Source organism: Nelumbo lutea, chromosome 4, assembly GCF_056320005.1.
Source record: "Nelumbo lutea isolate HS-2025 chromosome 4, American lotus-T2T, whole genome shotgun sequence".
NCBI lineage: Eukaryota > Viridiplantae > Streptophyta > Magnoliopsida > Proteales > Nelumbonaceae > Nelumbo > Nelumbo lutea.
In genome coordinates this window covers 41,050,820-41,074,662 of record NC_142687.1, presented here as the reverse complement: position 1 = coordinate 41,074,662, position 23,843 = coordinate 41,050,820, and the positions used below count along the sequence as shown (strand labels likewise).

Genomic DNA, 23,843 nt, shown 5'->3' with positions numbered 1-23,843 from the left:
GAGTAGCGAAAAGCAGTCTTTTGGGCAGGCTCTATTCACGTCGGTGTAATCGACACACATGCGCCACTTGCCATTGGCCTTTTTTACTAAAGTTGGGTTAGTTACCCAGCTCGGGTAATGGACTTCCCTGATGAAGTCTGTCACTAGGAGCTTCCTGACCTCTTCATCGACTACCCTCCAGCGTTCCGAGGCGAGGTTGTGCTTCTTCTGTCTAACTGGCCTGACTAAGGGGTCGATATTTAATTTATGAGTTAGAATCTTGGAGTCTATTCCGGGCATCTCTACCGCGAACCAAGTAAATATATCTAAGTTTTTTAGTAATAAACTTACCAGTTGAGAGCGAAGTGGCTCATCGATTGAAGCACCGATCTGGAGAGTCCTTGTCGGGTCATCGGTTGAGACCAGGATGTGGAATGTCTTCTCTGTTGGGGCAGCTTGCTCGTCGGCATACTCTGTTGGTCACTCAAGCTCGATGTCACCCACTAGCTTTGCTTTCCCCTTGAGGGCGGCTACGTAGCACTTGTAAGATTTGAACTGGTCACCTCGCACAACTCATACTCCATAGTTCATTGGGAACTTCATTGCCAGATAGTAGGTGGATACTACTGCACGTAGGACGTGCGTAATGGGTCCACCGAGATACTAGAGTCTACTAGTATGCTCTTGACTTTGAAGTTGTTGAGCCTCACTTTTATCACCAGAGCGTCATTGTGAGGATATTGAATCCCACGTGCATCATCCTCCGTGAAGCACATTGGTTCTTCAAGTCGAGGTTGCTTTGGCGGGTTCTCCTCTTCATTTTCTAGTTCGCGGACTAAGGTTCATTCGGATGCCGAAGTACACCCCACGATGATGGACCCACCAATAATCATATTGATTACCCCGCGAATTAGTTTCTCCTCAGGCAACTGTCATGACGGCTGTTCGTTCTGCCTGTTGCTGGTCTCAAGGGCATTCCTTCTCTGGTCCCCTTGTCGGTCTGCTTGCCGATCTGCCTGGCCTCTCTCTTCTCGTTATACAAAATTTTTTAAGTACCTGCGACGGATGAGCTCCTCGATCTCGTCGCGGAGTTTCCTGCGGTTCTCTGTGTTGTGCCTGTGGTCTTGGTGGAAATGACAGTAAACATTCCGGTTTCTTGTTGCGGGATCTCCCCTCAACCTAGGAGGCCACTTGACAAAGGAGGAGTCCTTGATGGCCATTAGGATTTCTCCTTGCTTAGCGTTGAGAGGTGTGTAGTTCATCCTCTCAACAGGTGGGGCCCTGGTGCGCTGACCTGACTTGCAAGCTCGGGAAGGAGATCGGCTTCCAGATTTGTTTCTTCCCCTGCTCGGGGACTTGCTCTTTTTTCTTTTGTGCTCGTCACTACCTGTGTTGTGACTGTCTCTTTTTCTTTTTTTTGTCGGGTTGTCAATCTTCCAGTTTATTTCCTCTTTAGTTCCGATGAATTGGTCGGCTAGCTTGAGGAATTCAGTGATGTCTTTTGGTTTATTGGCCACCACATGCCATTTAAACTCCCTGTGAGTTATTCCTTTCTTAGCTGTCGTGAATCTTACCTCCGGGTCTAAGTCGAGGATTTGCAGGCAAGTGTTGTTGAAGCACTTGATGTAGCTTCTTATCGACTCTCCTTCTCTCTGAACCACGTTGAGGAGGCTCTCCTGCGACCTCGGGCACTTCTTGCTAGTGATGAAGTGCGAGGTAAACAAATTTGCGAACTGCACTTTGCTCTTGATCAATCCCAACATGAGGTTCTGGTACCAGGTCCGAACTACCCCCTTAAAAGTGGTGGAGAAGGCCACGCACATACAAGATTCGTCAGCCCCAGCTAAGTGCATCTAGGACTGGAAGGAGTCCACATGATCGTTAGGATCAAAAGACCCATCATACTTGTCCAAGAGGGGCATCTTGAAATCTTTAGGTATCGGGGATCAAAAGACCCGTCATACTTGTCCAAGATGTCAATCAATGTTACAGAAGCTTGGGTAGTTTGGGAAGCCCATAATGTTGCTTTGAATTTTAGGGACTTCAATATTATCTTTAAAGGCGATTCTAGCCTTGTCATTGACGAACAAGATTGTGGATTTGCCGTGAAATCTGAGGTTGATGTTGAGGAGTGTTTGAAGTTGCATGTGCTTTTGGATTGTGGGTGCTGCTACATGCATATTTATTGTGAAGCTAACCAAACAATGGATTGGATGAGTCATGCAAATTTCAGAAACGTAGCCTTTGATGCGTCCAATTTTCCATCGATCTTTCTTGTTTATTTGTTTTTGTGATTTATGGGACATCATAATTGTCAAGGCGACACCTAGCACCCTTGGAGGCTTGCCTCGCCCAGTCGCCAAGCAGTTTTCTGCACTGGGTTATAAAATACTTTTATATTTTTTATTTTTTGACATTATAATTATAAAATAGACATTATTAAACTAGACTATTCGTTTTATATGTTTATATACTGATTTTTTTATTATTTTCTTATTTTGTTAGGGTTTAATCAACACAAACTTTGCTAACTGTTGTATTGAACCCATGGTTCACAGTATCGATACACCTTTATGTATTGTAGATGTGTATCTGTACTTATAACTATACTCCCCCTATTTTTTTTTTATTTTTTTGGTTTTCAATTTCATTTATATATATATATATATATAATTTAAAAAATGGGTCCTTGGAAACACCTATAAATAGGTATCGGAACCCCAAAGATACAATATAATACACCCGATATGGGGCGTATCGTATTGAAATTTTGATCCTTGGTTGAACCCTCAAAAATTTCTAAACCTGAACCAATAAGCAAGGGAAGAACTTAAAATTTTGTCTAATCAACACATTTTCTTCTTCCACATCTTCTTCTTTTTCTTCCACCTTTTCTTTTCTTTTTTCCTATAACAAAAGTAGGGGTTCAACCCCTATATTTTTTGAATTTTCATTCCTTTGTTCCTTTTCTTCTCATAAAATGTTGATTTTCTAGACTTAAACATTAAATTTATACTTCTTTTACGAAAATTATGAATAATGATTAAAGAAAGATAGTTATGGATCCTAGGGAATCTACCCTAGGATATATGGTTTTACTTAAAAAAAATCTATGCGCCTAGGCGACAAGGCACCCCCTGTCACCTAGCCTCGCCTTGACGTCTTAAAAATTATGTGGGACATGCGTCTTGTGTAGCACCCTTTTAGTTATATAAAAAAAAAAATAATTACTTACATATACCTTGTATATTTAGAAAACTACCTAAATGTATCTTCAACTTTCAAAACCTAGTTATACATGCCTTATTGACTAACCCCACATAACACAAATAGGATCAATGTTAGTGTACTGTTAAGGGCCATTAATACCTTACTTAAAACTCTCTCATAATATCAATATTGTCTACAGGTTTTATGACTAAAAATCGAAACATAGAAGTCTTTTGTATTGAAGAGGTAGACAACCGAAAAAACTAGAACTAATAACTCCCCCTTTTAATCTTACCTGATGAACTCAAGGAAAATAATAATAATAATAAAAAAAAAAAACAGATGTTCGACTATTAGTTTTATGACTAAAAACCAACACTCAGAAATTTTTTGTACTAAAGAGGTAGACAGCTACAAAACCAAAACTAATAACTCCCCCTTTTAATCTTACTTGATGAACTCGAGGAAAATAAAAAACACAGATTCTTGACCATTAGTTTCTAATGTTCTAAGCTTCCAACTGTAGTCTCTTTCTCTCTCCATTTTATGAAATAGAATTAGAGGAATCATTCCTCTCTCTCTCTCTCTCCCTCTTGGGTACTTTTAAGAAGAATAAAGAATAAAAAAGTAAAAAAAAATGAAAAAATGACATACTTTGAGAATTTAACAAACAATTAAGGATTTTTTTGTCTTTTACATTTTATATATTATGCTTAACCTTTAAAAGATATATATATATATATATATATATATATATATATATATATATATATATATATATATATAAAAGTAGGTTTTGAAAGTTCAGCGTATCTTTAATTTGTTTACTATATATATATGTAATGCTTGGATTCAAATTCGAACAATATAAATGAACCAAATTTGGATCTATAAGACTGTTTGGAAACGATGCAAATAGAGTGTAAATCCTGGTTTAAATTTGCACTCAGATTCACTTTTGCTTGTGTTTGGCAACATTACATTTATGCATTGACAAATGACAAACCAATGCATATTTAACTTGATAATAAGATGTAAAAGTACATCAAATGGGCTTTTGATAAAAAAAGACATACTTTATTGGAATTCACCTTTGCATCCATTACAACTAAAAGTCTGTTTGGTAAGAAGATAAATTTATCAATGCAAAATTAGCCCAATTTTTTTTTACAATTTATATGAATCATTTTACACTTAGATATTTGCATTCACACTTATTTGCATCCATTGCAGCCTAAATGTGTGTTACCTTACCTCACTACCAAATTCAAATGGTCTGACTCATTCAACCTGGAGGGTCCGAACCCGTGAACCTCACTCAATAAAAAAAAGCGGGTTGACCGCCGGATCTCGGGTCTCAAAACACTATTGGCCGCTGCGTAGTGCACAAACAAATTAGTGGAAACGTCGGTGACATTGCGCCGTAGGAGTTAGGACTTAAAAATCAAACGTATCTGGCAGTCCGTCTCTGTCTCTGTCTGAGTAAAAACACTAACTTCTCAATTAATACCACGTTTTAGGAGGCCCTGAACCCATTACAGACGCTGCACAGTAATTCTGCGCTTAGCTCTCTCCTCCTCTCGCTTTCTTCTTTTGTTCTTCTTCTCTCTTCTGGCTGCGGAAGAGGAGAGGAAATGAAGAAGGTAATGGCGTCTTCTCTCGTTCTTCTACTGATCTTGTGTTCGGGGAGTCAAGTGAGATCGGATGCGTCTGATCATCGCTACAAGGCGGGAGATCCGGTGCCCCTTTACGCCAACAAGGTTGGTCCGTTTCATAACCCCAGGTGAATCGACCAATTCCTACTTTGTTGATGTTTCTAGGGTTATTGGAGCTGATTTGTGATGGCTGTGCGTTGATCGCTTTTTGATCCGTGTGGGTTTGGTTGTTGACTTTGTGGTGCTGGGATTTTTTGGGGATTTGTAGGGTTTTGGAGGATTTTGAGAGCTTGGGTTTGTTATTTTATTGGATGAATTTATGTTATTCGAATGAGTAAGGTAAACTGGTGTGTGGATTTGGAGTTGTGGATGTTGAAATTGGATCTGGGTTTATTTGTGGGAGTTGATAATTCGAATTTGGATTTCGTGATGATGAGAGGTCTTTTGATTGATTGTAGACTTTGTAGACTTGTAGTCCATTTTTCTTTAGTTTGATATGAGCACAATTTGATCTGGTTTCTGATGGTTTTGTTCTTGATAATCGAGATGGCCTGATTTTGTTCTATTGTTATTTTCAGTGAAACGTATCGTTATTTTGATCTACCCTTCTGTTCGCCAGGTTTGCTTCTTGCTACGTGTTTTTTTGGTATCCTTATGTCTTCTTCAACTTACTTATATGGAATCTCATTTTATGTCTTGGGTTCCTATTGCAGGTCATGTGACCGAGAAAAAAGAAGCTCTTGGTGAAGTCTTGAATGGAGATCGTTTGGTCAGTGCACCTTACAAGCTTAACTTCCTTTCCGATAAAGACTCTGAACTTGTTTGCAGAAAGAAGCTGACAAAGGAAGAAGTTGCTCAATTCCGGAAAGCAGTTTCCAAGGATTACTACTTCCAAATGTACTATGATGATCTTCCAATCTGGGGTTTCATAGGGAAAGTTGACAAGGAAGGCAAGGCTGACCCAAGTGAATACAAATACTTCCTTTATAAGCATATTCATTTTGACATCCTTTACAACAAGGACCGTGTCATTGAGATTAATGTCCGGACGGACCCTAATGCATTGGTGGATCTCACTGAGGATAAGGAGGCTGATGTGGAGTTCTTTTACACTGTGAAATGGAAGGAAACCATCACTGCGTTTGAAAAGAGGATGGAGAAATACTCATCATCCTCCTCACTTCCCCATCACTTGGAAATCCACTGGTTCTCAATTATAAACTCATGTGTTACAGTTCTTCTCCTAACTGGGTTTCTTGCCACCATTCTCATGCGAGTCCTTAAGAATGACTTTGTCAAGTAAGAAACATTTTGAAGCTTTTAGTTCTGCATAAATATGTAAATATTATATTTTAGATGTGTGATATTCGTTTCTTGTTTGGTTCTTAATTCTTGCTTATGGTTTATAAGATATGCACATGATGAGGAGGCAGCTGACGACCAAGAAGAATCTGGATGGAAATATATTCATGGTGATGTGTTCAGGTACCCAAAGCACAAGTCTTTGTTTGCTGCAGCCCTTGGTTCTGGAACGCAGCTTTTTACCCTGTAAGTGCCTTATCAGTCCTGTTTATTGGAAACCATGAGATTTTATGATAGTTGTTTGTCATTAATTGTTTATTGATCACATTACTGTGTTTCGTTGTATCTTTTTGCCAGTACGGTGTTCATTTTCATTCTTGCGCTAGTTGGTGTATTTTATCCATATAACCGAGGAGCTCTGTTCACTGCACTTGTTGTTCTATATGCTCTTACATCAGGGATTGCAGGATATACTGCAACCTCTTTCTATTGTCAGCTTGAAGGAACAAATTGGGTATGCCCTCGTCGATAATTTCTAAGATGGGATTATTCATTTTGTAACATATTTCAGTCATATATTAGATCAATTTTTCTGATATTTTTGTCAAATTTTGAGATGTGACAGGTAAGGAATCTGTTGTTGACAGGATGTCTTTTCTGTGGACCTCTATTCCTCACATTCTGCTTCCTTAATACTGTTGCAATTGCTTATAGTGCCACTGCAGCACTGCCATTCGGCACAATTGTGGTGATAGTTCTTATATGGACATTAGTAACATCACCTTTGCTTGTATTGGGTGGAATTGCTGGTAAAAACAGTAAGTCCGAGTTCCAAGCACCTTGCCGCACCACAAAGTATCCCAGAGAGATTCCACCATTGCCTTGGTACCGAGGGGCTCTTCCTCAGATGGCGATGGCAGGGTTTTTGCCTTTCAGTGCTATCTACATCGAACTTTACTACATATTTGCTAGTGTCTGGGGTCACAGGATTTACACTATCTATAGCATCCTTTTTATTGTCTTCATTATTCTCCTGATTGTTACTGCCTTCATTACCGTAGCATTGACATACTTCCAACTTGCTGCGGAAGATCATGAATGGTGGTGGAGGTATGCAAACTTTCTTCGAGTTTTGGTTTTGTATATGTTTAAATTATACCATTCTGACATGCATTCATCAAGAAGGAATGCTTGTCAAGGAACTTCTAATTGCTGGTTTCATTGTATTAATGGTGCTTCTCATATTTTGAAATTTAAGGGTTCTACAAAGTACCGCATCATCATCCAAAATTTCAGAAGTTCTATTACAACATTGCTCATTGCAAGAAGTTATACCTTTTTTTTTTTTTTTCTCCTCTGTTATGTTGCATCTGCTCTTATTTCATGGCAACTTTGTCAGTCATGATTCTATAATGAACCATTTCTTCAGTGTTAGTACATTTTGTTGGACCTACATACACACCTTATAAAAAATTTTAGAAATGCAAATTGGTTTTGGTTGTTTCAATGCTTTATTGAGGTCCATTTGGAGGTCAGATATTGAACACTAGCACTGCTATATTTGTTAGATCTGATTCTATGCTTCTACTTAAACCTGTAAACCACAATTACTGCCTATTTGAAATGCAGGAGGAATGAGACATATTGCATCTAGCTGTGTAGCTTTGGTATCTGCAACAAAATATATTTTTTTTCTTGAGGTTGTTCTTATGATATATGCGATTCAAACATGGTAAATTTGCCTGACTACAAATCAAAATGGAAGTTCTAACCTGTTCAAGTGTTTTCTTAAAAATTAAAATGTTCAAGAAAATACATTAATATTGTTTAAATCAGAATTCTATTACAGTTAGATTAGAAATGGTTAATTCAAGTGATTGCTTGCAAAGTTGGTCTCCTTCAAAAAAATCATTAGGTCAGAGAATGGTAAAAAGTAGGGGTGATCATGGGCCAGGCCGGCTTTGCACTTATGATAAGGGCTATAGCTTAGGCCCGGGCCCAGCCCGGCCCGGGGTTCTGGGCCTGAAACATAAGCCCTAGCCCAAGTCTATACGGGCCTGATTCCGGGCTAATATCACTCATATATAAAACAATAAATATCTATATATTAAATGATGTAGCATGCATATGAACTTATTTTATACATTATATAATATAAAATATTACATATAATATAAATTATACATGTCATGTTATAATATTTATATATAAAATATATAATATAATGTAAAATAACATTATACATATGTGTACATTATACACAAAATGTGAGTTTAAATATATGTGGGCCGGCCGGGCTTGAAGTATTAAGCCCAAGCCTGGCCCTAAAATTTGCGGGCCTGATGTGGGCTCGGGCCCTGGCCGGGCCTGAACACAAAACCCAGGCCCAAGCTTGGAATTTCCGGGCCAGGCTTGTGGGCCAGGCCAGGCCGGGCCGGGCTGAAATGATTATCCCTAATAAAAAGTGCTGTGCTTGCTAGAAGATTATTGCAATGGTAAATCAGTAATACCAATTTCAAGAAGAGTCAGGTGACAGTTGGTATCCATATTATTTTGGTGACTGCAATAAAGTCAATGTTATCAAATCAATAAATAATTGATTGTTCCTTAAGTTGTGCAAATTTTGTATATAGTGAATATTTATATCTTTGAAATGTCCACTAGATCCAGCTTCTGTAAGTTATAAATATGAACTAATTTCAAAGCAATAATTGCTAAAAATTTTTGACGACCAAATCAGACACCGGACTGCAGGGACTGGAAATTGATGGTCCAATGGAGATCAGATTACATGCCATGTTTATGACATATACACTCACATGAAATAGGAAAATTTTCACAAATGAAAGAAAAATGAGCATTTGTTGTGAAACAATCAATAAAGAAAGGAATTTATAGATTTATCCCTTTGATAACCAGCATTGTATGGTTATCTTTAGCATTTGCCTTTTGACATACGTTTTTCTCTGTCATTAGTGATGCTTCCATTAATACTTTTCTTTTTTTAATGTCCTCTTCCCTTTGTACAAGTCTAGCTATGCTTTGTTCAGTTTGTCTTATTTTTCTTTGAATTACTTCAAGCCATGGATTTGCTTGGCCATTTACATTTAATAGGGTAGACCAGTGTTTATGATCAGATTGTTATGAAATGTAATCAGCTTGTTGCCAGTGCATATAGGAAATATTCTAATGGCATTTTAGATGGGGGAAAGAGTATCAGCAAAATTTTGTTTATTTTTAAAGAATAGTGGAAATTGCTTGCTTCCACCATTATGAACTCTCAATTTAGATGTGGCAAGCTGACTTCTTTTTGGATTTTAATTGGGAGTACAAAATTTCGGCTGTGGTAGCTAGTTCAAGCAATTTAAGGTTGATTTGCTGGGTCAAAGGGACCCAAGGTTCCATAGTTGTATGGTGCATTCTTACCTTGGTAATATCTAGACATTTGGGACAACAGGAATAGAGGGACAAGTATGTCTTCTTCAAATTGGTGGGTTCTAGTATCAGAGCCCTTCTATTTGTGGACAGATATGGTCTTGTTGCCAAATTGTGGCACCCTGAAATTCAGTGAAGCACAACCTTCTATCACCTCCTAATTTCACCACTCATATTATGGATGCATCATTTCTTTGTTGAACACTGTAGTGAATGATCTTCCATTGTCCTAATGCAAAAGCATCTGTTTATATTGCTGGTTGGAATGGTACTCCTGAAGTGCAACTCCATTTAGCATTTCTGCAGTGACTTGTTATTTGTATTATTCAAAGTTGTCACCGTATCAACCGTTTTTGTTGGATATCAAATTCACATAACATATTTTTTCAAATCCATTTGTTTGATAATATGTGAAAATGCCGTGGAGGTTTTGCCTCTTTGGTTTTTAACTGCGGATTCTAAGGCTGATTATTCTGAGAATTGCCTTCAATAGTTTTTTTTTTGTTTTTTTTTTTTGATGAATAACTGCCTTTAATAGTTGCTTAGAACATCTAGTAATTGAGTCATTGTTAGTTAGCTGGGGCAAGGTTTGTTTAAGTTAGGTTTATCGGTTCTATTTTTCTTTTTTCCTGTCTTAGATTGGTTTTATCTGCTGGGCCCATGGGGTGATATATATGCGTTGATTTGTCACAGGTCATTTCTCTGTGGAGGGTCAACAGGCTTATTTATCTATGGCTACTGTTTGTACTATTACTATGCACGATCAGATATGTCTGGTTTTATGCAAACCTCGTTCTTCTTTGGGTACATGGCTTGCATCTGCTATGGTTTCTTCCTCATGCTTGGGACTGTAGGTTTCCGTGCCTCCTTGCTTTTTGTACGTCATATATATCGGTCCATCAAGTGTGAATAGAGGGTTGGTCGACACCCGAGTCATCAGGTATGTTTCTTCCTCTTTCTATAGGCTCTGTTATAGGGAAGGTTATATGATTTTTGTTATTGGTAGAAGGAGAATACCTCTGATCTTAGAAAACAGAAGTTGGGTCTCTCTCAAGGTCATGTTTTCCCTAAATGGGTTGGAGATTTATGTAATGCTGTTACTAGAGGGAGTACCGCACATCACGAGTTGTTTGTATCGGGGGGTATCTGTTATCTGAGAAGACAATCTGGGGCAACTCGTCAGAAGATTGTATCATTAAAGATTTTCTTGTCATTTACAGTCCTTGGTTCATCCTTCAGAAAGGTCCCCCTTTCCTTTTTCTCCTGGATTTATTCAGAATAGAGCTTCCGAGATTAAAACCATATATTTTGAATTTGCAGGCATCAACCTCAAGTTCGTATTTGGACAGGTTTAACACTGATAACTGAGTAATCACTTGTTACAACTCAACGATCTAGCAAGTATGGTTTGATTTTGATATTTTTTTTGGCGGGGGTGGGGTGGTATTAACAGAAATAAACCACTAACTTAATGTAGAACACGCCCCATAATGTATAAAGACCCAATCAAACTTAGATGGTATTTGTCTGTGTGGGATTATCAGAAAAAAGCTGAATTGCCAACTTAACCATGGCTCCATGGCTGATTCATTCATGAAAGTATGAAACTTGATGGAACCAGTGCTTCTGGCGGGTTTAAAGTCTTGGCCCGGTCTGAAAGCAAAACCATCCTCGTCCTGATGTCGATATGTGGAAGATGACAACGAAAATGGCCGAAGCTATTGAAGTATGCATTTATAGCTTATGAAACCAAAATAAATCTGTTTGATGTTTAAAATTACTAAGGTGGTGTTTGGATAGATTTTGTACTGTGTAGTTTAAAGTGACAAAAGTTTCAAGGTAAAATATAAAGGCCTTCCCATTAGTTTCATTTTTACAAACACCCCCTTCCTCCTGAAGTTTAGAATTCAACATCTGGTCAGACATTTCCTGCCAAAGCTGACAATATGTAAAATGGTCATCAGGAAATTGATAAATTGAAGGGTTAGCCATGAACCTTGTGATTGAAAGATAAAGGTATGGTTTTCCCGCCACATCCGAGAATTGCACGAGTACCCCGCAGTTGGCAACAATGGTGCTATCTGGAGTGATGACACCCACAACATAATTGTGGACTTAGACTTTTTTTTGACGTAAACCGTAGGGGGGCTTCCCGATATGCACCTACAATGGGTGGTGTTTCAGGGGGTAGATGGGCCTTAAATCAATTAAAAAAGAATTTAAAAAAAAAAAAAGAGAAATGAGCCTTGATATAGGCCGAGGGGCATATCGACAGTTGATATTTTGAGCCGGAGTCGCTACTTTCCTGCACGGGCATGCTCCAAGTTCCATCCTTTCAAAGCACTCCCCATCGATGATCTTCACCGCTCCTATTGTGCGGTTCTACCACTAACATTGGATTCTAACTCCTCCGACATCAACCCCTCTAAGAACACATACATCGCTCCTTGCATAGTTCAGCCGCCTAGATCATGTTAATATTTTAGTAACAATATTTTATATTTCAAATAAAATCTCATTTAGAAATGAGAACCCCATGGCTGTCATACACAACAAAGAAATGCAGTGGTCGTCTGTTGCTGTTGGTAATCTCAGGCTGACGCCGGACAGGTGTTTAGTCATATATATAAGCAATCGTCCATCTCACGAAGTCGACCGCATAGTCGACGAAGTTCCTGCTTCCCAGCTTTCTGACAACGATAATGAAGAGGACGGAGATGGACGGTTAGACATTTCACCTGTTTGATTTCTTTTCCTCTTATCTGAATGACTGGATTTATCTCGTTGTTTCTCCTTACGACTTAAAACTGTCTGGTGAAGTTGACTTCGAACCGGGCACTATGGCGGCGTTGGCAAGTTTCCTTGAGCTCCATTTGCCGGCAGTGAGCTTCTTGGCAGTTTGTGGGGGAGCCATCGCTGCTCTTTCAATCTCCCATCCTCTGTCTTTTAGTACATGATAGTGACAATTGAGCTTTATTTCACTGGTATCACCAGAAGAAGTGGATTACTCAATGATGCAGGTCATGGTTCTTCAAAATTTGGTCCCTGTTATTGTTTTATAATAGAGAGTTTGAACCCTAATTGATTTGTCTTTTCAACTAATGAACAGAGTAAATGGGCTTTACAAAGGAAATAGAAGAACACTCACCACTCTAGAACATTTCCCAGAAAATGGAAATTATTCTTTGGCAAAGGGAATATTCCGAGCAATGGCACCGCTGCAAGTGTTTAGTGCTGTTAGGGTTTTAAATTCTTTTCTTTTGCTTGAAAAGAATGAAATCCAAATCATGAAAAAGTTGTTGGTGGAATGAGAGTTCGGCTTCGGTCCAGCCACGTTGCGTCTAGGCAACGTTCGCACATTTGGAGAACACAGTACGTGTCTCCAAATTGTGTGAAGGGCTAAAGCGTGCGAGAAGTTCACGCTCCTCTCCTCTTCTCTCGTAGACGAACCTCACGCTCTCTCTCCCCATCCGCCCGGCGGCGACTGTACAATCATCACCGCCGGCGATAAACTATCATCACTGGCGGCGGGATCAACCTCAGGTATTGTATTTTTTGCATCTCTTCTTCTTCCATCGCAAGTATTGAAGAATTCACCAACTACAATTCTTAAACACACGCACCGCTTGTTGATCGAAATCTACTCTCTCCATGACCTAATTGTGGGGAATACTTTAGTAAACTTCGGCAATTAGAAACCATTCTCCTCCGGAATCCCAGAACAAGTTTTCAAGTGTCAAATAAATCTTACAGAAGGTAATGAAACCAAAGCCAATCAAAGACTATATGGAGGAATACGGTTGCTGTCAGACCTGTTTTCCATTGGAGAAGGGATCAGTAAAAGTCTGCCTTCGAGAGCTCATTGACCCAATATGCCGCGACATCGATCTGTTGAACCTCTGCGATAGCTGGTGCTAATGAATTGCCATCGACAATGCCTGCCGGTGCAAGAACTCCTCCTCTGCCGCCATTTTCCTCTGTGATCCCCCTCTCCTCTTGCTCCTCGACCCAATATCTTTCGTGTCCTTCTTTGGCATGCACATAAATTGATTGCCCATCTTAAACAAATTGAATTATTGAAGGCAAAGAACGCCCACGAGTGGCTATGTCGACTTCGCCGGAAAATGGACTGAATCACAAGAGTCTCTGGCTCAAGGGAAGAAACGTGCTCTTAAAGAAAACCCAAATGGAACTTCCCATTCTATTATCTCAATGGAGAGAATTTAGGTGAGATTGGTTAAACAGAAAAGAGATTGGACAAAGAGAAATAGAGGTAAAAAACGATCCGAAAAAGATCCAACTGAAACGGTAGACATTAAAAGCTTTATTTATTTATATATTTTTGTTTTCTACTCTCTCTCTCTCTCTGAGTTACAACCTCAATGGGTGGGAAACAATTAATGCTAGTTCAGTTTATCTTCAGTCTGAAAATGCAAAATTTTGCGCTAACCTGCGCAGGTAGATTGCAAGAGTAGAGACTAGAGAGAGCTGAAGATTTCAGTCAATGAGCGGTGCGTGTGGTTAAGGATTGTAGTCTGTGAACTCTTCATTATTTTCGATGGAAGAAGAAGAGATGCAAAAAATACAATAACTGAGGTTGATTCCGCTGTCGGTGATGGTTGTTTGTCACTGGTGATGGTTGTGCAGTCGGCCAAGCGGTTGGGGAGAGAGAGCATGAGGCTCATCTACGAGAGTAGAGGAGAGGAAAGGAACTTTAAGGCTGAAGGCTTCTCACACGCTTCAGCCCTTCACACGATACGGAGACATGTGGTGTGTCCTCCGAGTGTGTGAACATTGCCTGGACGCAGCATGTCTGGACTGAAGTCGAACTCGTGGAATGAGGGAAATTTCGATATATTTAGAAAAAATAAATGACACCCTAACGATTAGTCAATGGTAAGATGAGGTTCATCTACGAGAGTAGAGGAGAGGAAAGGAACTGAAGGCTGAAGGCGTCTCACATGCTTCAGCCCTTCGCACAATACGGAGACACATGGTGCGTCCTCCGAGTGTGTGAACATTGCCTGGACTGAAGTCGAACTCGTGGAATGAGGGCAATTTCGATATATTTAGAAAAAATAAATGATGCCCTAACGATTAGTCAATGGTAATTTTATAAACTTATATGTTTTCCATTTGGGTCAATGACGAAAAGATGTTTTTGTCAAGTTCTTTAAAAATTTAGGGGAGGAATTTGTAAAAATGAAACTAAAGGAGAGGTTTTTATGATTATAAAAAAATTTAGGGACAATTTTTATATTTTACCCAAATTTTTAAGTACATATTATATTTTTGTTTTGGTACTATAAATTTTTTGGGCAATTTTCATAAAGTATTCCTATTTTTTAGAAAATTGACTTATTCACCCCTATTGTTTAGAAATTGCCTTAAAGTAACCCAAAGTTTTCTAACAATGGACTAAATCTTGGGATGCAAATGAATCGGATCGAATTCGAATCAGGGTATATTCGAATCAGATCTAACACGCGTTCATGTTTGATTTGATTTAATCTGAAGATCTGATTGGATCAAATAGGACTCGATTTGAATTCTAATCTTAGCGGTAAGTCAAATTTTCAGATTTGATCCAGTTTGACTTGTTTTCTTTAAAAATTAATAAATTATTAAAAGAAAAAATAAAATACACTAATTTGAATGAAGTAAAAACAAAAAATAAAAGTTTTTTAATTATTTTCCTCATATATATACATGTTTTTATAAAAAAAATAAATAATATAACAAGTTTATAAAATATAATATAAAAATATATTTATAAATAAATAAATAACATATATCTATGTATTATATATATTTACATGTTATAAATATATAATATATATCGGATCATATAGGGGTAATGCGAATCCGATCCGAAGATCCGAATAGGGGTGATCCGAATTCGACCAAATAGGACTGGATCATGATCTGATCCATTTGCATCCCAACTAAATCCTCTATTTTGTCGTTAGTGTCTGTTAGAGTTTTGTTACAATTCGTTACATGTGACACCATGTGATGTATAAAGTTTTTTTAACTATTCTTTTGTGGTTAATTTTTCCCTCTATTATTTTTTAGATTTTCAAATCTAAATCATGGTTGTGAAAAACTCTCTAACCATTTACAAGTTGAAACGCATGGAAAACAATGTTGCTTGTACAAGTTCAAACAAATGGCCCCAAAACTGCCACCTAAAGATAGAAGAGAAAATAATCCCAAATAGGGTTTCTTCTTGCATCCATCGCCTAAAGTGTTTTTTTTTTTTTTTTCAATGATTATGCCCATTTCAAAAACTCTGTCCACATCTAATAAGAAGTTATTAAGGTGTACCTCATGCCTTCATGTCTTGCTCTAATCAAGAATGTAAATGTTTGAAATAGGGTATGAAGAGAGAAGTAAACCGGGTATTGTTTTTTTATCAAAACTTACATTCATGGTAGGTAGCACCCCTCTTTTTTTTGTATATTACCTCTATATATAGTTTGAACCAACATATTGAACTGTAAAGCCCAATTCACTTAATTTTCCATTACTTGGCAATTCTCAGGTATTTAATTGGTTAACCCAACTACAAGGAAATTGACTTTATCAATGTGTTTCCCATGGCACGACTAATTAATAAACCAGTACTATAATCTCAGCTTGGAATTCTATAAAAGGGGATATACTTGGGTTGGGGAAGAGAAATGTTGGTATTACAATCTCGGTTAGATGAGATTAGAAATTAGTAGAAGGGGACATACTTGGGTTGGGAAAGAGATAGGCCTTGGGTTTTCTTATAGTTAGAAGGAAAATAAAAAAGTAATAATTGATAGTGGTGGTGCTGGCTTGGTGATAACCAAAAGGGATGACAATCTCAAAACACAAAAAGGAAAAGAAAAAATTTTACAGAAAACTATATGTAATAGTAGATCAGCTACCATGTGTAAATAAGTACAACTTTGGGCTACCATTGCCAAAATAGGCGTTTTTGTTCCAACCATGCTAGAATCTTGGTGGGAATAGAGGTGACACCATTGGCAATGTAGAATTCACTCCAGTAGCCCTTCTATTATTGTATTCATATCAAGAGAGACACTATTGTAGTTAGATTTAGAGTTCAAAAAGATTGGAGAGACACAAAAAATAAAATAATTATCTTTTATTCAAATGTTTCATTTTTGAAAAATTAAATAATAATGAATAAAATAGTCTTTTCCATCTTTCTATTAATGGATGCTAATGTAGGAGGGTTAAATAAATTGTTAGAAAGCTTATGAATTCTTTAAGGCAATTTCTAAATATAAGGGTAAGTCAATTTTCTAAAACTTAGGAGTACTTTAAGATATTTGTCCATGCTTTTCAAAATAAAAGCATCACTACTCATTTGGAAAAAGCATAATGTTTAACGCATGTAAGTGAAACATGATAGTCATATAACAATCATATAATAGTAACACATGTTAATTAATGCCTTTATGTGGCAATTATATGATAGTGATATGCATTTGTATAATAATACGTGGTAGTCACATAGCAATGACATTTGTATGGTTTGAAATACATGATTGTCATATAATAGTCATAGTGATATGTGCTATTAACATGTGATAATCATATAATAGTAACACTTGTATGGTATAGCATATATGATTATTAAGTAGAAGTCACATGTATTTTAGTAACACATGATAATTATATAATAATGACACATATGATCCGAAACGCACACGGTTGCCATGTGATAATCACACACAAATATATATATATAACACTCACATGACATTGACTTGTATAAATGTATAACGATGACATATGACAATAATCACATATATAATAGTGATACACTTATATGACTTGGAACACACATGATTGTCATGTGTTAGTTACATAATAATTACATATGACCATTTCACACAAGACTAAAAGTATATTTAGACTAAAAATCTAATTTATGATTTTGGTTTTTTTATACTTGATAAAAATATATAAAAGAAATAGAAGTATAAAACACCTGAATTAAATGGGCATGTTAGGTTTTTGTAATTTCATAACTTTAAAAATGGAAATGTGCTTTTAAAAAGTCTATTCAAACAATTCCTAAATTATTAAGTAAATATTTATTTCTTATATATTTTATTAATATTTAAAAATACCAATTTTAATGGAAAATTTATGTAATAAAAAATACATGATACCAAAAGGGCTTTGACAAATTAAAACTGCATGTGAATTTTGATATATACCACATGATTGGTTACTGCCACTTTTATGATATTGGCTTTGGCTCATTGGTTACTGATGTAACCGTTTTCGGCCATGTACTAATGTTTTGTGATGTAAAATTTTTTGGCTAAGTACCTCGTTATTTGACCCGGTGGTGGCATGCCTTAGTGATGAGCTACTTGGTAGTGAATTGCCTACTAGCGAACTGCTCGGTGGAGAACTGCCTGGTGGTGAACTGTCTGGTGGCGAACTGCCTGGTGGCGAACTGCCTGATGGCGATCTGCCTGGTGGCGAGCTGCCTGGTGGCGAACTGCCTGGTGGCGAACTGCTTGGTGGCGAACTACCTGGTGGCATACTGTCTGGTGGTGAACTGCTCGGTGGTGAACTGCCTGGTGGTGAACTGCCTGGTGGCGAACTGCCCGGTGGTGAGCTGCTCGGTGGCGAACTGCCTAGTGGCGAACTGCCCGGTGGCGAGCTGCTCGGTGGCGAACTGCCTGGTGGCGAACTGCCTACTAGGCGGCCGATGACTTAGAGAATGCTGGAGCTCCCTGGTGCGGCACAATCCGACTGCCCTCAACATGAGGTGGTCTTCTTTCCTTTGTAAGCTGCAGGAGCTGAGGGACCTGCGAGAACTTCATCTTCTCCTCCTCTTTGTAGGTGGTGGGAGCTTAGGTGGGAGCTGAGAGACCTACGAGAACTCCAATTTTTCCTCCTCTTTGTAAGCGGCGAGAGCTGAAGGACCTGCGAGAACTGAATCAGAGGTCCCGGGGGTATTTTCCCAGTGGGGGCTCTCCGACGCTTAAGTTAGCACTCTTATTGTAGAGAGCTTTGAAGATAATATGAGAGAGCTAGAGAGCAAGGGTTACTTCCCTTTTTTCATCCCCCTCCCCTTTGGGGGATGAAGTCTTTATATACCGGAGTCCTCGCGGGTTAGGTGGGTGAAAAGCCTCCAAACGGTAAGACTTGTCACATCCTGTCAGAACCGGGGTACGGTGGTGAACTCCTCGAGGTTGTCAGGCTGGCGCTTGTGTCAGGCGGCCAGGTCAGCGCCTGGGCCGGGTTGTCAGAGGGGTGCATGCGTCAGTCGGCGGGTCAGTGTCTAGGCCAGGTCATCAGGTTGGCGCCTGTGTCAGTCGGCGGGTCAGTGTCTAGACCAGGTCGTCAAGCTGGCGCCTGTGTCAGTCGGCAGGTCAGTGTCTAGCCAGGTTTGTCGGTGGGCGCCTTATAGGCGGCTTGGCCGGATCATGCACTAGGCTGGTCCAGGTCGGCCAGGTCGCGCAGGCCGCACTCCGCACGCAGCTCACGCAAGCCGTGTGCAGTTCGTGCAGGCCGCGCCAAGCCGGCCAGACTGGTGCCCAGGTGGATCACCAACTTCGTAAATTTGTTGACTGGGTGTTTTCCTAGTTGTCACGAGGTACCACGTGTCACAATTTCACTAGAAGGCCAAATCTGCCCTCATCATTTACAAACTCCAAAGTCATGTCTATTCAATATCATAATCAAACATTTAAGTTGTGTTTGGTTTGAAGGAAAAAATATAGGCTTTCCTTGTCTTTTCCTTCAAACCAAACACAACCTTAAATTTACTCATCTAATTTTATGGGAGTATTGTGTAGGGTTGGAAATTGGCTTTAAATTTTTTGTCAAACTATCATGAACATACTTAAATATTCATTTTGTGCTCATATTATAATGTTCCTCTTACTCATATTTGGTCAATTAGTACCTCTTTTAGGGCTGGTTGTATTCATCATAATTGTTTGCTAAGCAATTAATGAATTTTGCCTTGGTAGGCTTTCGGGTAAAAAAGTGATGCATCACACCTTGTTTGAGTGTAGTAAGAAATGAGTAAGGTTAAGACATTTCCTAGATGTTACGGTTGTAATAAAACCCAATTATAGTAATAAAAAAGCCAGTGTGGATAAAAATTAGTCATCGAAATTTACTCCAAGTAGAGGGTAGTCATCTTAAATTTTATTAACCATTGCCAAAATGAAGGTAAATGAGAACAATGAATGGGCATAGAGTGCCTTGCTCCAAACCCAATAAGATACAAATAGTCATTCACAAACTCAAACCCCCTTACAAGAGGAATGAAATAAAGAGAAAAAATGAAATTAAGCTTCATTGCAAAAAATAAACTCTTGAAATGGCTACCATGATTATCTTAAACAACAAAACTCCGTAAGCGATCCATTAAATCAAATAGATGATTAGAAATTAGACTTTATTACAGAAAACAAACTCTTGAAACAACTACAAGGATTATCTTAGACAACCAAATTTCTCAAGCAAGCCATTAAACCAAATAGATGAATAGAAATTAGACTTTATTACAGAAAACAAACTCTTGAAACAACTACAAGGATTATCTTAGACAACCAAATTTCTCAAGCAAGCCATTAAACCAAATAGATGATTGTATATCATCATAGAACATTTTTCCACTCCCTTATTGGCGAGGCATTCAACAATTTTTTTAACTTCTCTAAAACATGATGAAATTTTATGTTGAGACGAATTGAAATTTCTTTTATGTTATTATATATATATATATATATATATATATATAATAAACAAACCAATGAGCAGTATTAATACATCTATAAGATATTTGTCCACCAAGAGTTCGTTATCAAATTTCACCTCTATAAAATATTTGTCCATATAAGTTGTATGCCATTATGTAAGGATTCAATTTGAAGAGAGTTGCTCACCTCATAATAGTTTGAGAAGGCACCTAAAATATTGTTAGTGCTATCTACTATAATTACACTGCCACCAACAAGTCTTAGGTTGCCTCTTGAAGTTTCATTAGTGTTTAATTTAATGTGGCTAGCTAGAGTTTTTATCTAATTAATCTGTTGCACTATTCTCCTAGATATCTTTTAGATTAGGATATGAAGATCAATTAGGCATCTAAGATTATGACCAACATAATTCGAGTAAGGAGCAAAATTGCTTAATTCTCCTATCCAGGATTTAACATGTTAGATTAATTATTTGAGCTGTAGTCATATATTTCAAAATATAACTCTCATACAACACTTGGCCCACATTTCCCATAAAATTAGAGAAAAAAAGCTTGCCAAAACTAATTCCGTTGATAGTCAAGAGAGTATTAGTTCCAATAATTAAAAATACGATTTCTTATATATCGAGATCTAAAAATTAGGAGCTCAAAATTAGCATTAAAGTATTGCCAACACTTGGAAGTTAAGACACAATTGCTAAAAAGGTGACCAATATTTTCTATACAACTCTATCCACAACAAAGACGCTTTGAGGCAAAATAAAACCCTTTTGGTCTAATCCTATCATCGATGAAAATAACCCATTGGAGAAATATCCGAAAAAACTAATTTTAGAAAACAAGCTTGCCTTAACAAACTTGTACTAGTTTACTGGCTAGGTCTTTTTTTTTTTTCTAGATAATTCTAATGCAAATTTTAACAAAAAATTTGAACTACTTTTCCATATTAATCAATCATCAGAATTTGTAACTTTGAATTCATAACTAGCGACCAAAATTTTCACATTGTCATTAACATTGTGGTTTATAAGAAATGACAAGCACCATTTTGGTCTAATACTTCATTTAATTTGAGGTCAATTTCTATTGGTTCATGATCCAAGATTAGAGGGCCAATGCCTAACCAATTATCGAACAAAAAAAAAACTCCTTTCCCAATCAACCATTAATTGCAAGGTCTCTTATTTAAATTAATTCCTTTAAAAAACCAAGAATTGGAAGATAGGGTAGTAATAGAACAAAGATAATCAAGGTTTAAGTATCTAAAGTGCATGAACTGCACCCATAAAAACTTATTATTAATTATATTAAATTAGAAATTGATGCAAAAGGCAAGACATAGTACATACAAGGTCCAAATTCCCAAGCCACCTCCAAATTGAAGTTAAATAATTTGCTTCCAACGTAGTCAGTGATGAGAATGACCGAAATCCAAATGGCCCTAAAAGATTTGAGCAAACATTTTGTGAGTCAAGTGAAGAACCTTCTTGGATGAGGAGAAAAAACTTGTCTAAGAGATAAGAATTCTATTTATTACTTAGACTTAAGTAGCAAAATATTGGGAAAGCAAGTGCAAGAGATGTATTCAAAGTCTAACGATAAACTTTGAATATATGAATAAAGTGGAAAAATTAAGATACACATTTTAATGGTTAACTGGCTATAGAATTAAATCCAATGTTCAAATGTCTATAAATAGGATATATACACATCACAAACATACTTCAATGCTTTATGTAAAGTGTGAACTATCCAATGCATTTGGGGAACAGGTAAAATGGTGGAAGAATCAAATATATGCATGAATATGCTTAGGAAACGAATATAACCCTTTAGTACTATTTAGAAATTGCTTTTTACTGATAAATTATTTTTTACTTCTTTGTTATTTTTTTTTATTTTTTGTTGATATAGATTACATTTTAGTGATTAATGTTATCACTAGTAAAGATTAATACAAATATATAATATGATACCAATCAATGCCCTATACTACAAGATCAATTGCATGATAATGTAGTATTTCTCCCATGCCATATGTCGGCACTTATATTAGTTGTATCATATCAATATTTTGAACCATTAAGGTAAACTATAACAAAGGGATTTATTTCCCCAAAGAACAATGGTTTAAAATATAGAATGCTTGAAAACTCTATAAAAGCTCTAAGTTCAAACCTTGGAAAAATTGCTTTTATGCTTTTGTGGATCTTTAAATTTAGTGAAGTTATTGAATGATTTGAATGTTGTGACTTCTAAGAAATGTATAGTTTACAATTTTACTTTGGTACCTTTATGTGTTGTTACCATTAAACATTATAATTTAAATAAAATAATGAATAATTGGAAATAATAATAATATAAATAAAAATCATAGAAATAAAAGATAAATAACAATCTGCTTAATGACTGAAATGATAAATAATTATCAGGATATAAGTGATAACAAATAATTGAAAAACTACAATTACTAAATAACTATAAATATTTATCTACATATTATTGATATATGTATATATTAAATTTTTTAAATAAATGCAAACTTATAAATATACCAATATAAATATATCAAAACTTAATTATTAATTAATAACATTTTTACATCAACGAACAGTAGGGCCTTTTAAATCATGGCTTATCAAGAACAAATAGATTAAAAGAGTCTTTTATCCCTATCCCATAAATTCATGACAGGTAGGTAAACTAATTTCTTTGCTTTACGATAAGCATAAAACAAACACAACAAAAAAGTGAACATCATCAACCTAGAACAAATTTTGAAGTTCTTCATCCTTTCTTTCACTCTCTTCACCTTCAACATTTGTTGGAATGACTAGCTGAAGCATCTTGGTTTTGTTCAAACTGTAAATGAAGCTATGTTTAAGCAGACCAACACTAATAATGCCCCTAACTTCATTATTAACATATGCAACTAGTCATTCTTGCAGGCTGCAACAAATATCCTTTCCTTGGTTCTACTAGTCCCTAGCTCCAAATCATTATCAGAAATCAAGTAAAAGATTCCTTGTTAAGGAATAACACAACAAAAATTCAGGGTCAATTTGGTTTGTGGTTGGAATTGGAACCAAAATCCCTTGGAATTGGATTAGGAATCGTTTAGATATTCTCCGCACCTGTTTGGATCAAATGGGGATTGGAATCAGAATCCATAAGATATGTATGGCTCCCAAAGAGGATTGGTGTTACGTAAAGGGTATGTGGGTTTTAAGTCACATATCTTTTTGTTTTTTTTTTTTGGCTGGCTAGAATCAGATTCTCATTCTTAAGAATTGGGATCTGCTCCTCACACAACACACCTCACACTGACCTCACAAGCACATCTCACCATGCATCAGGAACATCTCCCAAGAATAATAACACATAAGTATGGGAGATGTTCTTGATACATGCATGGTGGGATGTGCTTGTGAGGTCGGTGTGAGGTTTTCTATGTAAGGAGAAGATCCAGTCTCCATTCTTAAGGGAGGAGGAGAAAAACTTTGGAGGAAAGGAAGAAACAGGGGCAA

The 23,843-nt window shown here is 37.1% G+C and overlaps 1 protein-coding gene and 2 long non-coding RNA genes across 4 annotated transcripts; 2 read left to right on the top strand and 1 right to left on the bottom strand.

The window, feature by feature from the left end:
• The first annotated feature begins 4,590 nt into the window (after nt 1-4,590).
• Nucleotides 4,591-10,823, top strand: LOC148855390 (transmembrane 9 superfamily member 3-like). 2 transcript variants are annotated; one of them, XM_088940911.1, is made up of 7 exons: nt 4,591-4,972; nt 5,423-5,463; nt 5,558-6,143; nt 6,255-6,392; nt 6,504-6,660; nt 6,772-7,256; nt 10,275-10,823. In XM_088940911.1, exons 1-7 carry the CDS (start codon nt 4,824-4,826, stop codon nt 10,492-10,494), a joined length of 1,776 nt encoding a protein of 591 aa, XP_088797037.1. In that variant the 5' UTR covers nt 4,591-4,823; the 3' UTR covers nt 10,495-10,823. The 2 variants fall into 2 exon arrangements, with proteins under 2 accessions (XP_088797037.1, XP_088797038.1); XM_088940912.1 differs by having other exon boundaries at nt 4,610-4,949.
• A 163-nt stretch (nt 10,824-10,986) lies between these two features.
• Nucleotides 10,987-12,703, top strand: LOC148855389 (uncharacterized). Its single transcript, XR_016094786.1, has 2 exons — nt 10,987-12,305; nt 12,402-12,703. It is a non-coding gene; the product is annotated as an uncharacterized LOC148855389 (long non-coding RNA).
• Nucleotides 12,062-12,868, bottom strand: LOC148855388 (uncharacterized). The gene is made up of 2 exons (XR_016094787.1): nt 12,730-12,868; nt 12,062-12,562 (listed from the first exon to the last, which is right to left on the bottom strand). It is a non-coding gene; the product is annotated as an uncharacterized LOC148855388 (long non-coding RNA).
• Nucleotides 12,869-23,843: the final 10,975 nt, after the last annotated feature.